This window comes from Cynocephalus volans, chromosome X (genome assembly GCF_027409185.1).
Source record: "Cynocephalus volans isolate mCynVol1 chromosome X, mCynVol1.pri, whole genome shotgun sequence".
Classification (NCBI taxonomy): Eukaryota; Metazoa; Chordata; class Mammalia; order Dermoptera; family Cynocephalidae; genus Cynocephalus; species Cynocephalus volans.
This window is the reverse complement of record NC_084478.1, coordinates 146,321,316-146,335,375: the sequence shown is the minus strand read 5'-3', so window position 1 is coordinate 146,335,375 and position 14,060 is coordinate 146,321,316. Positions and strand designations below refer to the sequence as shown.

The window sequence follows — 14,060 nt, the reverse complement described above, 5'->3', positions numbered from 1 at the left end:
GGGGAACTTCTCCCAGAGCCAGTCAGAGGGGACGGCTGCTGGGAAGCCAATCAGCGCGCCGGAGCCTGCAGCCCCTCTGCAGTAGTTATGCCAGAGCGCCCTGTGTAGAGCGTCGGCGAGCGGGCAGCTGGGCTGGGCTGGGCTGCCGGGAGCCACCGCACGCACCCCGCCGCCTGCTCTCGCTCCACCTCGGCCCCAGTTGTCCCCGCCGCGCTCCACGCCGCGCCCCCGCAACCCGCAGGGTAGCCGCCGCACTCCCTCCACCGCCCCCCGGCCGCGCGGCTCGCCTCGCCCCGCCCCGTCCCTCCTCGCCCCGCCCCACCTCGGGCAGCCCCTCCCCGCCCCGCGCCGCCTAGAGGTTCCCGCCCTCGTCCAGCGTCCAGGTAGCTGCGAGGAAACTTTTGCAGCGGCTGGGTAGCAGCACGTCTCTCGTTTCTCGGGGCCACTGCCAGGCTTGCCGAGTCGTGGGACTGCTCTCGCTCCCGCTGCCACTCTCCCGCGCTCTTCTAGCTCTCGGCGAAGCAGGATGGCCGGGACCGTGCGCACCGCGTGCTTGGTGGTGGCGATGCTGCTCAGCTTGGACTGCCCGGGACAGGCGCAGCCTCCGCCGCCGCCGCCAGACGCCACCTGTCACCAGGTCCGCTCCTTCTTCCAGAGACTGCAGCCCGGACTCAAGTGGGTGCCCGAAACCCCCGTGCCAGGTGAGGAGGGGTCTTTCGCGCGTTCCCCATGCTCAGGAGGGAGCCAAGGGACGCGTGGTGTCTGTACCCCGAGCGCACTAGCCCCGCGGGGCCGCGCTCGTGCGCCCTGCGGCTGGGCACCTGGGGGGTGGTCGGTGTGCTCGGGGTCTGGCCGGTCTACTGAGGGAGAAAACGGGCATGTATGTGAACTGTGTCTGCATCCCCTAGGCCAGCGCTGCTGACACGGAAGGTGCGAGCGGGAGGAACGGCAGGGATCGCCTTCTCGCGAGCGCCCATTTTTGGGGAAGGGCGGGAAGGTAGGAGCTGGTTTCCTGGGCCTCGGCGGACTGGCGCTCCACAACCGAGCTGGTGCCTTGGGAATTTGCCACCCTTGCTTGCACGTACGTGTTAGAATGTTAGCCTTAGCTGGACCGCGGATCCGGCTATCCTTTCCCTAACGTTCACCACGCCCTCCTTTCCCCAGCCTGGTTTCCCAAGGCTCGCGGGCCCAAGTGCAGACAAAGTTGAGGACAGATCTCTGAATCTGTAGTGGCGGGTAAAGACACGCTGAGGGAAACTTGGGAGTTGGAGGGTCCCCCAAATGAAGAGGACTGAGCCTTTTCCTTCAAAACAACGACCGTTATCTAGGTTGGCAAAATCGCTTCAAAAACGGGGCTCTGGCCCAGGGAGCAGGAGTCCAAAGATGATTTAACTCCTCCCCCTCCCAAATTCATCTGCCTTCTTGACAGGCTGGACGCTGAAGGGGAGATGATTTTAGGTAGAGGAAAGTTTCTGAACGCCTGCCTTTTGTTATGCTCAATCAGATCGTGCCGGAAGGGCCTATTTTCACCTTCGTTGAGGGCTGCCACTGTCAACAGATGAATATTAATGGCCTTAAGTGATTGTCCAGCGCTTGGGCTCCTAACGCCTGCCTTAGAATCCAATTAGGACAAGTTGCTACACTGACAATGCGGGCAAGAAGAGTCGGTTTCAAACAGGTTAATTTATCAGAGGTGCGTTCGAAAGAAACGGCCAGTTGGATTCGCAAACCGTAAAACGTTTGTGGCCTCCAGGGTCTCTTCCGGACTCGTGCATCCAGCGAGGCGCGCGTCCCGCGCTTCCGAGGGATCGGGGAACAACCCTCGCCAAAACTTGGCTGGTGGCTCTCAACAAGTCGGGGAGGCGGGCCCGATGGTTGGACCAAGTTGTGAATGCGGATGCGCGCCCAGTGGGCGCTGCCAGCGAGCGTTCACTGGCAGGAGGTTACCTAGGCAGCCAGCGCGCCCTCAGCCTTTTCTTTAGGTTGATGAAAAGAGCCGAGCGAGCCTGCTGTTTAGTTTCAAAGGTAATTGGTCACCCTTTTTGGTGACTAAAATGCATTTGCGCGTATGTTAAATATTGCTTCGCAGGATCTCGCTATGAGGGAGGGTAGAACTACCTCTTCCACTGTTAAGTGTTAATAACGCACCACGTGGGCGTGTGCAGGAGCTGTAAGGGGCAACCTATGAATCACTGCCACAGAGCTGAAACAACAGGCGAATCTCTCTCCCCTGGAAGTGCCATGGTAATCAGACTGCTAAGGCCAGAGAACATGCTTTTGTTGATAATGTAAAAATTGGTCCTCACAGGCTGAGCCTCCACAAGATAAATGGGCCCAGGGTTGGGGTTGGGGCCACATTTGGCTGATTCAAAGCCAGGAAGTAAAGGTGGTGCTTCAAAGAAGAAAAAGACCAGAGGAAAGCACGGATACTCATTTAGCACCCCCCACACACGCATTCATGCAGACGCTCGCCCTTCCTCCCCCTCCCCCAGCTCTCTGGCTGTCTGCCTCTTTGCAGCATCTGTATAAAAGTATTCGGAGGGCCCACACACTGTGTGTATGAGATTTGGCCTGGGCTCCCTCCCTCCCTTATTCTCAGCCTAGGGATGGCCATACTTATAGAGAACAGGGACTTGTAATAGAGACTTTTTATTTTCCTCTACTATTTCACACACTCCATAGGAGAAATCGTTTTTCAGGGGTTTTCACCATATAAACCCAACATTCCCTGCTTCAATTCTATTTAACAAACCTTCTACATGGTAAGCACTGTCCTGTCTCACACTGGAGCAAAGCCAAACTTCAAATATGGTGATACCCATATAGCTACCATATATGCTGGATTTTCTGCAGCAGTGCAGATTCCCAATACTCTGTCCTGATATAAAAACCATGTGTCCTGAATTTTAGCTGGGCAAATATGGTCACTGTAGATATGGAAAACATGGTGGAAATCCTAATGTCCGTGTGTGGAAAGAGCTCATCAGTATTTCAGAGAAGAGACAACAACGGCAGACTAAATGCAATGGCAAGTGCATAATTTTAAAGTGAATGCATGTGTAATTTGCTGCTGTTGTTCAGTGGTTGGAAGTTGAAAGAGAGCTGCAAATTATTTGATACTTATGAACCATCATGATGACCGCTTGACTTTTTTTTCCCCATCTGTATTTTAAGTCATGTTCAGTTTGCCTGCTGCACTGTATTAACTGCATTAAAGCTTTCTTTGTCCCAGATAAAATGAGATTCTGTCACAGTAAGGAGAAATCCTCAAGAATGTCCTGTTTCACATAGGGGGAGCATTTGGGATTGACGCTAACTTCAGCCATTAGCAGAATTGGGTTAGAGTGGATAAGGTACATTTCTTATGCTAATTATGCTAATACGGATGAGACTAAATGGCATTTGAAATCAATCTGCCTAAAAAATAAATCTCCGGTGCTGAAGAACTATGCTAACTTCTGCAAAGCTGATCTGAAGCCTTACAAACTCGTATTCCCATTTCTTTTAGTTTTCAAAGGCACAGGACAGCAATTCTGAATAGCATGTCCCCCAAATTCATAGATCTCTTCATAGCCCGCTTTTTTTTCTTCTTCTTCTTCAGGATTTGTAACTTGGAAAGCACCACAGATGGAAACCAGGCGCACAGAGTTAGCATTTGGCAGAAAAATCCATATAACTGACTTTCAGTGCAGCTCTTTTACCCTTATTTAATTTAGAAAAATTCAGAAAAAAGCCAATGAGCTCATAAGTCTAGATGTTTATTTTGTTTTGCTTAACCTACCCACAGGCGCAATCAAGAATGGATACAATTTTAGGCAAGGAAAGTGAGCTAGTAATCAGACAATGATGTTTCCAATTGTCTCAAGGGAATGTTACAGAAGTCTGAAAAAAAATTCCTCCAAACAAAAATCAAGTGTAATTCACTTTATGAATGCCATACACCACTTTTGTGAGGTGGGGGGTGGTGTAGGGGACTAATGGGAATGAGAAAATCAAACAAACCATGGTGGTGTTGCAACTCCCAAAAGACTGAGGGATCTTGCCTTAGAGGGCCTTGAAAAGTGCGAGAAACAGTCCAAAAGGCCAAATGCCCGTATGGGTAAAAGGCAGCTTTGAAGAGCCAAAACTGACTTGGAATTTCTTGAAATAGATGAAACAACATAAAAATAAAAAGCAGCATTCTTCAGACAAAGAGAGAGTTTGGTTTTTTTTTTTTTTTTTTTTTTTTTTTTTAAGTGTGGGAACTAGCAGCCGGATCTGGGTTGCCAGCTGTGGTCCCTCAATTAGTTAGTTTCAAGCACTAGCGGTTCTAATGTTGGGAGAGAGAGTAAGAAATAAGGTGTGTGAGGGTTTTCCCTCCTCAGAGATTGCATTAGACATTTGGGTGGGTGATTTGTTAAAACTTAGAAAAAGTTGTATTATTGTGTGCTAACTTGGAACAGTTTAGAATTCTCAATTCTCAACTGTGGTCTGAATATATTTATTACACTAAGGCTGATATAGGTACTGAGATGTGCCTAGAGAGAGCCATCAGTCGGCTGGAGGAGATGGCTGATGATTGGTGGGGCACCCTGGTCTGAAAGGAGTCTAAGTCTGCTCCCTCCTTGGCAGGCTCTTCTTAGGTGCTGGGGGTGCAGAAGGGAGTGAGATGCAGTCCCTTTTGTCAAAGAGTTCACAGTCTAGTGGGGGAGCATACAAGTAAACAGGCTTCCCAGGAAACTTGTAGGATTAAATAGGGTGAAAAGGGCTAGAAAAGACCTCCAGGAAATTGGCTGAAATGGTTACAATAGCCCGTCTGGGCAAGGGAAAAGAACTGAAGAGATGAAGTGGGAGATAGGGAGAAGAAGTCTTTTAATAGGGCTGCCATCTTAAAAACTGTTTGCGCGCATGACCGCGCGCATGTGTGTGCACATGTGTTTTTTAATCCTTGGAGCAAATTCCATTTTGTAAGCATTAGGAAATACAGACATAAGATTTCGATGGAAGCTAGATGACACAGATGGTGACAGTTTTGCAATTTGTTTTTTTCTTATGGGCTGGTAGGTTGTATCCAATGTTTTGATGCAATATTTTTGAGCATTCTGCTACTTTCATCTTTAGAGTTGCAATGTTTGCTATTCACTGCAGCCTAGCAAAAAGCTGCTTATTACCAACCTGGGAAAAAAGAGTCCTGGATTTGTCTGGTATGAGACAAGACAGAAAATATGTTTTCTCCTTAAATGGCAGCTATCAATGACCACGCCAACTTTACTGTTTGGTGCATATACAAAAGCATGGGTCTTAAGAGGTATCTTATTACTCATTTCTAAGAAAATTGAAGATAATCACTTATAACTTGTGCACACGATACATCATTTGGAAAGAATTTCACTGGGGATCATGTTGCTCAACTGAAAAGTTCTGGCATGCTGAATTTGTACATTTTTGTGAATGCTTTCTTTTACTCTGATCTCTAGCTTTTTTCTACATATGGTTATTTGTATGTTTTAGATTATAAGCTTCTTAAAGGAAAAGCACTGTATTTGAGCAGTGTTGAGCACAATGCTAAGAGCACCATACAGCATTTAGAAAATAACTGACAAAAATGGAATTTCTAGATTGTTACATATTCTGTATGAACGCTCACATATTTTCTTAAGCTATATGTCATCTTACTTATTTTAAAAGCCTAAGTCCAAATTGTTGTCGCACATTATTGGAGTGTATGGACAAACTTTTCAGGCTACATGTATGAATATTTTGGCTGTAGATGGATGCAGACTTACCTCAGTTAGCTGGCGACTCTTCCCATCAGGCAGGGCTTATTAATGATGAGTACCCAAAGAACAAATTGAAATTAGCAGCATTGTTATGATCGGCTTAGTATCATTAAAGATCAACAATAATTATATAGCACATAAATTGTAGGACCTCTCTTAAATCAAGCCCTCTTTGATTTAATGTCAGCTAGACCTTTCTTGCTAATGTTGATATTATTACCATGTTTGGGATTTGAGCTATAACATATGCGTAGACCTGTTGAAGTACATCACAGGTTTCTGTAAACTGGGATCAGAATTAGTGCACAGGCTCAGTTCAAGAGACCATCCCAGGAGCCAACATCTATTCAGCCCCAGCCAAGCTTGTAAATGGGTTTGATGTTTTTGGTAATCTAGGGTCTAATGGAAAGTGTGGGCAGAAAAATCCCCCACTTATCAGCCCATATTTAGCAAATTGTCTGGCTTGAAACAGGATACCTAGCACTCCATTAAGAAATGAGCATCAGAAAATAGAATCCAAGTCATGGGCCCCAGACTGGCTTTAGAGAGAGCATAAAGTAATGGGAATTTACCTTCTGAGATATAATGACAGGAAGAAAGCAGTTCAGAAAGCAAAGTGAAGGTGGGTATATCAGCAGAGAAAATGTGTGTTTTGAAATGCTGTGTGTGTGGCGGGGATGCTCACTGGAACATTATATTCTCACTTGAATATATTATTGAATATACAAAGTAAAGATTTAGTTCTGTACTTCAAATTAGGCCAATTAAAGATCAATTATCCAAGTGCTAATTATTAGAAATACTTGTTTGTCATTCTTTAAATAAAAATGAATCCAGACTGATTGCCAAGAAAGGTATCTTCACTTTTGCCTCTCTGTGTATGTACCTGGACAAAGTCTTATTTGAAAGTTTGTATTTTTCCTCATGAATAGAAAGGAGCCAATGTAAGGACCAAAATGCATTTCTAGTGTTCCAAACAGTAAGTTACTTCTAGTAGCTGAAATTGTATTTATATGCTAAATTAGTAGATCTACTAAGCTCTTTGAAGTGTACTTAATAGGCTTATATTGATAAATAATTGATAGGAAGGGAGATAAAATGAAAGTGAAAGTGGCAGTAGAAGAGACAGGGAAGTCAAAGCCAGTATAAGAGAAACCTCCACCCATTGTATTCCATCCATCCACCTGAAAGTTGAAAGATGTACATTTCTCAGTAGAAGTGATGATTTTGAAAATAACCTGTATTTTTCAAAATTTCTACAGTGAAGCATGTATTTATTTCTTATAAATTGAGAAGAAGGTACAATTTTAGAGTAAAATTTTAATTGGCCTTTTTGAGACTGCCTTTTGAAAATAAGTTTATGATTGGAAACTTAGAAGAAGTTTTGATTATGGCATCTTTTAGGTTCACCTTCATAATCATCTATATCTTCCCTACTAGACTGATCTCCTTGAGGTTAGGGGCTGTGTCTTACTCATCTTTGCATTCCTAGTGTTTAGCACAGTATATATAGTACATATAATAGGTACTCAATACATATTTGTAGACTAAATAAATGAATAGAATTAGAAATGTATTACAAACATGACATTTCCATAAATCCAATATTTAAGTAGTTGACTTATTTTTACTAATGTACTAGGTTTCTAAAAACGTAACCACTTTTTCAGGTCAAAGCTCCATTTGTTGTCTATAGGTAAGTGATAAAGCACATTGGTTTAATTCATTTGGCTGCACTGTAACTCTGGAAGAAGTAGACTAGCCAAATCTTACAAGAGGTAAGTATTTTCTGCTTTTTTACAAGACCATTCTAAGTAATTTGAAGATAAATTAAAGATACACACATATACATAAGTGCATATATTTATCTTCACTTTACAGATCTGTGATATTTAGGTTTATGTAAATTATGCAACTCGGTGTCAGTTATAGAAACATTCACTGAATGTATATGTAAGTTTTTTCTCAGTGTTTGGTGTTTCTTTCCTATGACATCAAGCTTCATAAATATACATTTGAAAGGATATAATCCAAAGTAGATTTTCAGCCATGGAAATTTTTATTTGGATAGGATAAAGGGCCTTATGAGATGGCTAGGGAAGACCCATAGGGAGGTTCTTTCACATAGAGGCCCAAGTGGGAAAGAGGGTAAAAAGAAAGGAATGATATTCATTTGAAAAAAAAAAATCTAATTTCTAGTTGTATACTCTCCTACTTAATTATGGTTCTGCTCCCTCTCTCCCAAACCCCGCATACTAGTACTTATAGTATGCGTCATGGCATCCTGGGATTCTCCATTGCTCTTTGTCAGATTTTCATTTGGAAGATTGAAGCTGATGGAAACCTAAAGAGAGGAAGAGTTAGAGTTAGAGACAGATACAGGGAGGAGATTAAAATCCCTCATTCTGATATATATCAGAAAGTTTAACTGGCACATAACAGACGAAAAGGATTGGAAAACATTTGAATATGGAAATTTGCATGTGTGCAGAGATAATACAGAGAGGTGCCCCAATTGCATTTGGTTCCCAGAAATACTTTATCTGTATTTCTTTTTACTTAATATCCATGTTTTTTTGAAGTACACGGCTTATTCGTGGTCTTTTCTAGACACAATGCTCAATGAATACAAGAGCCATGTTTGATTCATCATGATATCCTCTATAGTGGTGAGTACAGTGCTTTTGAGTTAGTAATGTTAGCTTTTGAGTTAGTTAGTGCTTTTGAGAGTTAGTGATGGTACTAATTAATTAATTAGTTGTAATGAATGTAAGAGTAGACACCTACAGACTTAGTCTAGAGGACTTAACTGCTGTCCAGTGAGATCCTAGGACAGCGTATAACTATAGAATGACTGATGCTCTGAATGTTTCATTGTCTAAACTGATTTGCAGCAGAGACTGAAGAGAGGATGGTGGAGTTGAAGCATATTTACCTATTCTCTTTGGCTCCAGGAGCCTTGTTGTCCCTATTTCAAAACTAAAGGTTGAAGAGGAGGTCACAAATAGAGATTTTTAAGTGCAGCTTTACCTAAATATGGTGTTAGGGTATGTTATATATAGACATGTATTCATAGATTATATGTACATATAAATATATAGAGAGATTTCTATTATTTTGAGAGCAATAATTAATAATTATGCCTGTTATTTAAACTGTTTGAGAGTTGTTAATTCTTACTCTTAGCAGTGGGTGGTCTTTCACAATCATACCTTACATTTGTGTCATAAAAGCCTTGCTTTTATATGTCTGATTTACACACAGTGCAACCACTCATAAAGTATCTGTAGCTTCCGACTTCCAGCACCCTGCCTGGTTCCAACACACACATACACACACACTCATACATATACATACACACATACTCATACATATACATACACACGTGTAATATCATTACATCTGTATTGCTTTAATAACCTAGACAATAAGCCTAACTTACACTGGGAAGAGCTACAGGGTACGGCTTTTCAGAGACTGAGTAAAGCATTTTCTGTTGGATTGGCCCCAAATTGTTGCAGAGCCAATTGTCACTGATAAAGAGCTACTGCTTATTTATCAAGTTCCATCGTTTCCTTGTTAATCGGTGACAGTTAACCCATATTGTGAATTTGGCCCATTTTAGAGAACTACTTCTAGCACTGGCTGCATTGCATATTGAGTTCCGTGGAAATGAGAATGTCACCCAAGGGGCACATTCCAAGTTAGGCTTCATGGAGTGCTTATATTGGGGACCACATATATCCGTTTCGGAAAACCAATAGAAATTTGCAGAAAAGGAACTCACTAATAATGAACTTTATATACTATCTCTGCAGAAATATTTAAAAGTTTTTCATTCATTGCCTACTTTAACTAACATTTATTGAGCACTGATTATATGCCAGGTATTAAGCTAGGAGCTGATGAACAAGATAAAATCACTGCCAGCAAGGAGCTCCCTGCTTAATCAGGGAGCCAGACAAGGAAAACCATGGATGTCAAGGCAGCACAATGAGGGCTGCTATAGAGCTGGGTACCACGTGGGGGTCTGGGAGCTTTTGAGCTATGGACAAGGGGTGCTTGGTTACCTCAAAGAGGCTGTCGTGTAAGGCATGTGCAAAGGTACAGAGTTAAGAGACAAAATGACACATTTGCTGGACTGAAATAGTTTGGATTGATTGGAGCATAAATGCAAGGGAAATGGAGGGCAGATGAACTAGAAAAGTAGGCTGAAAATGCTGAGGAGTTTGGGTTATTTCCAAGGATAATGAGGAGCCATGAAAATATTTTAAGAAGAGAAAACCTTACTCCGCATGGATGATGACTGGAGATTGAGTCGTGGCAGGGAGTTTTAGTAATACAGGTGAGAGGCAGGGGGCAGTAAGTAGAATAGAACTTGAGAGAATAGTGGAAGTAGAGTAAACATGACTTGGTGACTAGATGTGAGGACAGAAGGGAGAATCTAGAACTTATAGTTTTTCTGGGTGGTGGGACTATGTAAATATTTGTGGAATAAATGGGTAAAATATAGGAGGAGCATATTTTTAATGGGTGAAATAGTGAGTTTGGTTTCAATCAAGTTGAGTTTGAGGGGTCGTTTGATCATTGCAGTAGAAAATGTCCCCTAGATGGTTGAAGTTGTGTTTTGAATCACAGAAGAGAGAGAAATCAGGGCTGGAGATACGTACTTGGAAATTATCAGCATATAGATGGTAATTGAAGCCCTGGGAATAGATGAGATCACTGGGAAAGAGTGTATATATTCTTCTGGACTTCAGGAGAAGCATAGTTGGGACTCATCAGCATATAAGCTCAAGTTGGAAGTCATGGGTGTGGATGATATTTTCCAGGCTTTTGTATGTGACATGTTTTTAAATATATTTTACCAACATCTGGTGATTTTTTTAAAAAAACTGCCAGACATCAAGAACTCTCTTGATTAAGAGAAAGTATGAATATATGTTGTCATGGCCCAAGACTTTGCCAATAAGATAATGTACTACCAAACAGACACACACACGCACATGCACACACACAGAGACTTCTCTGTAGAGAAATACATTTGAATCAAGTGATCAGATTTCCATTATTTTTCATAGCAATAATTAATAATTATAAATGTTATTTAAACTGAAAATTGTTAGTTGTCACTCTTAGCAGTGGGTGGTTTTTAACAATAATTCCTTACATTTCTGTTGTGAAAGCCTTGCTTTCATATATCTTGTGTACACACAATGCAACCACTCATAAAGTATCTACAGCTTCTGAGTTCCAGTGACCTGCCTTCCAACATGGTGGCCCCTCTGCCCTCCACCCTGGAGAATGAAAGCTGTAACAGTGTGTAGGTTTTGGAGCTCTGGTCTATATTCTACTTCAGACTTGGCCCTGCTGGCTAGTCTCTGAAATATGGCTCCAAGCAAAGGATAGGAATACTTGCATAATTGAGCTGATCTTTCTTAATTGTCTATGAAGATGTAATATTTTTTGATTTGAGGGTGAGGGGAGGCTTGTATAATTTTCTATTTCTCTGGCATAAGTGGTTTCTTTAATTTCCTTGTTGTTTAAGAGGTTCCCTTCATCAGGGTTTCTACTTTCATTCAAGATAAACTTGAAACTCCCTGTTTTTCAGTAGATTTTTTGAGACCACTTTCAGGTTGATGGGATAGTTTAGAAGGGCCACAAAAGAAGATCATAGAAAACAACAATTTACGGAGTGCTGACTATGTTCCAGTTGCTTTATATTTAATCTCTCATTTAATCTACACAGCAAACCCAAAAGGTAAGTGGTGTCATCTCCATTTTACAGATGAAAAAACTGTGGTTCAGAAGGGTTTACTTTCCCAAAGATTGTGTAAGTGGTGGAGCCAGAATTTGCATCCAGGTTTGTCTCCCTCTATAGCTCATGCTCTTTCTAGTATAGCTGTTGGACTATGAGGGGAAGGAATACAGCCTGGATATAAAGTATCTGACTTAAATTCCCACACTCCTTTGACTTTTGTGATGTGATATACTCTGGGTTCCCCTCCTACTTGATTCCCTCTTCGCTTTTTCGCCCTTTTCCTCTTCCCCTATGTTAGATGTAAGTCTTCCAGTAGTGTTTGTCCTTTGCCCTTTCCATTCTCTTTGCTCATTCCCACATCCATTCCCATGACTTCATTATCTTTGCTGTTTGAATCACTCCCATATCTCTTTCCAACCTGACCTCTTCCTTGCTCTCCAGTTGAGTATTTCTCAGTTGCCTGCTGGACATCTCCACTTTCAACAGAGCCAAAAATTAGTCCATTATTTTCTTTTCCCATCTGCACAAACCTGCCTCTCTTTAACATTCTGCATTTCTGGTGATGGCATCTCTGCCTGATAACAAACGTGAAACCTTGAAATTGTCTCTGACTCTCTTTTTAACACGTCCCACACCCAAACTAAGTGGCTAAGTCCTGCAAGTCTACCTCCATCATGTCTCTCACTCTTATCCCCTTGGCACGTGTGCCCTCTATTGGAGCATAACAGGCTGCAGACTCAGTACCGAAAGTACTCTGTAGTTGTCTGCCTCCAAGACTTTGCTTATTGACCACCTAAATGTCTTCCCATCATCACTGCCTGCTGCAGTCCTACCCATATTTCAAGGTCTCAGCGCAATGCTGTCTTCTTCATGAGCCACTCTGTGATTCCCTATGACTAGATGTGATCATTTTGCCCTTTGAACCCAGCTATCACTGTACTACTTTGGTCTTGGTTAGTGCTTGCTCTCACTATTATTTATGTACTTGACTTTATTCTTCTTACTAGAGCCTTACTCCTTAAAGTGTGCTCCATGGACCAGCAGCATTAGCATCACCTGGGAGCTTGTAAGAAATGCAGAATCTCAGGCCGACCCCGTGGCTCACTCAGGAGAGTGCGGTGCTGGAAGGGCTGCAGGTTCGGATCCTATATAGGGATGGCTGGTGCGCTCACTGGCTGAGCATGGTGCAGGCGACACCAAGCCGAGGGTTGCGATCCCCTTACCGGTCACAAAAAAAAAAAAAAAAAATGCAGAATCTCAGGCCCCATCCCAGACCTACTGAACCAGAATCTGCATTTTTTAACAAGATCCCCAGATGATATGTATGCATGTTAAAGTTTGATAAGGGCAGCTTCCATGTGTAAGTTCAATGAGGGTAAAAATCTTGCAGCACTTATGAGAGGGTCTTGCACATGGCAAGTCACTGTTCTTTTGATTTCTCACATTGGTGCTGTGCTTTGGCTATTCATTCATTTAAGTGGCCTTAGAGACCTATATACAAGAAATGTATGGGGGACTGAGGAAGAAAGAGAGAGGGAGGGAGGAGAAGGAGAGATTAGGGGAGAGGGAGGGTGAGTGAATGAATGAGATTGTGGTAATGAGTAGGCTAGAGAGAGCCAGCAGGATCTCTGCTCAGTGGCTAATAACTTAGTGACTAGTTTGGAAAACACTGTCTTTGCTCCCCTGGATGGGTAGAACCTCTGCTCTAGGCCTTGGCTTAATTTAATGCAGCCAGAGGCAAATATCTCCTGAGATCATTTTGCTCTTACCTTAGGGCACTAATGGTGTCCCACTCTCTCTTTTGCTGGCATTCTGGGGTGTATCTTCTCCGGCCATCCGCAGAAATCAGAGTGGAACTTTTAAAGGGTTTCAAAGAGCCATGGAAGAACTGTGCTCAGTGTTTCAAGTAGTCCCTTCTGCTTTCAGAAACAGATTTTCTGCTTTGTTTTCAAACTTCAAAGTTTATTTCTGAAATAAAGGTTTATTTTCCCCATAGTGTTCTGAAGGTTTTATACAAGTGTTAATTTCTAAAACCTAAGTTATTTCTTGCCTTTGAAACTTCAGTGCTGTGGGTCAATTTAATAACGTTGCCTGAAGGGTTTTTGGGGGGCCTTCAAAAGCTGTCCGATTGCCTTTTCTTTGTTCTTTGAGAGAGTTAAGGTTGCCTCATTCACAAAGCCTGAAGGTGGCGTTGGAACCAGCATTTATTCAATCATTCAGAGTCTTCCTCCAACAACATCCAGTTTTATTTTCAAATTACATTCTACTGGCAGTGAGACTACCAAGTAACAATTCTGCATGAAATGGGTAAAATTATGAAAAGTTCATCAGTATTTCATAGAGTAGTGATATTAAGTAGCCCAATTTCCCCTCACACCCCTAGCTAAGGGGAACAGCTGATGTTCTGTGCGCTTCTCCGCTCTCCTCGCGGCCCTTCTGGGGCTCAGGGTGCCTCCAGAGCTATGGGGGCCCTCCTTCTGTCTGTCGGACTGCTCCCCACATCTTCCTTTTTCCCCTTCCTCCCTTCCACCCTCACACTC

General features: G+C 42.9%; 1 protein-coding gene across 3 annotated transcripts in view; it reads left to right on the top strand.

Moving 5' to 3' along the window:
- Positions 1-437: 437 nt before the first annotated feature.
- The window catches only part of GPC3 (glypican 3), a 423,767-nt gene continuing 410,144 nt past the window's right edge, over positions 438-14,060 (top strand). For all 3 annotated transcript variants that reach the window (XM_063083954.1, XM_063083953.1, XM_063083952.1), the window contains exon 1: positions 438-701. In XM_063083954.1, the coding sequence (XP_062940024.1) occupies positions 527-701 (175 nt within the window). In that variant the 5' untranslated portion in view covers positions 438-526. The remainder of the gene's footprint in view (positions 702-14,060) is intronic.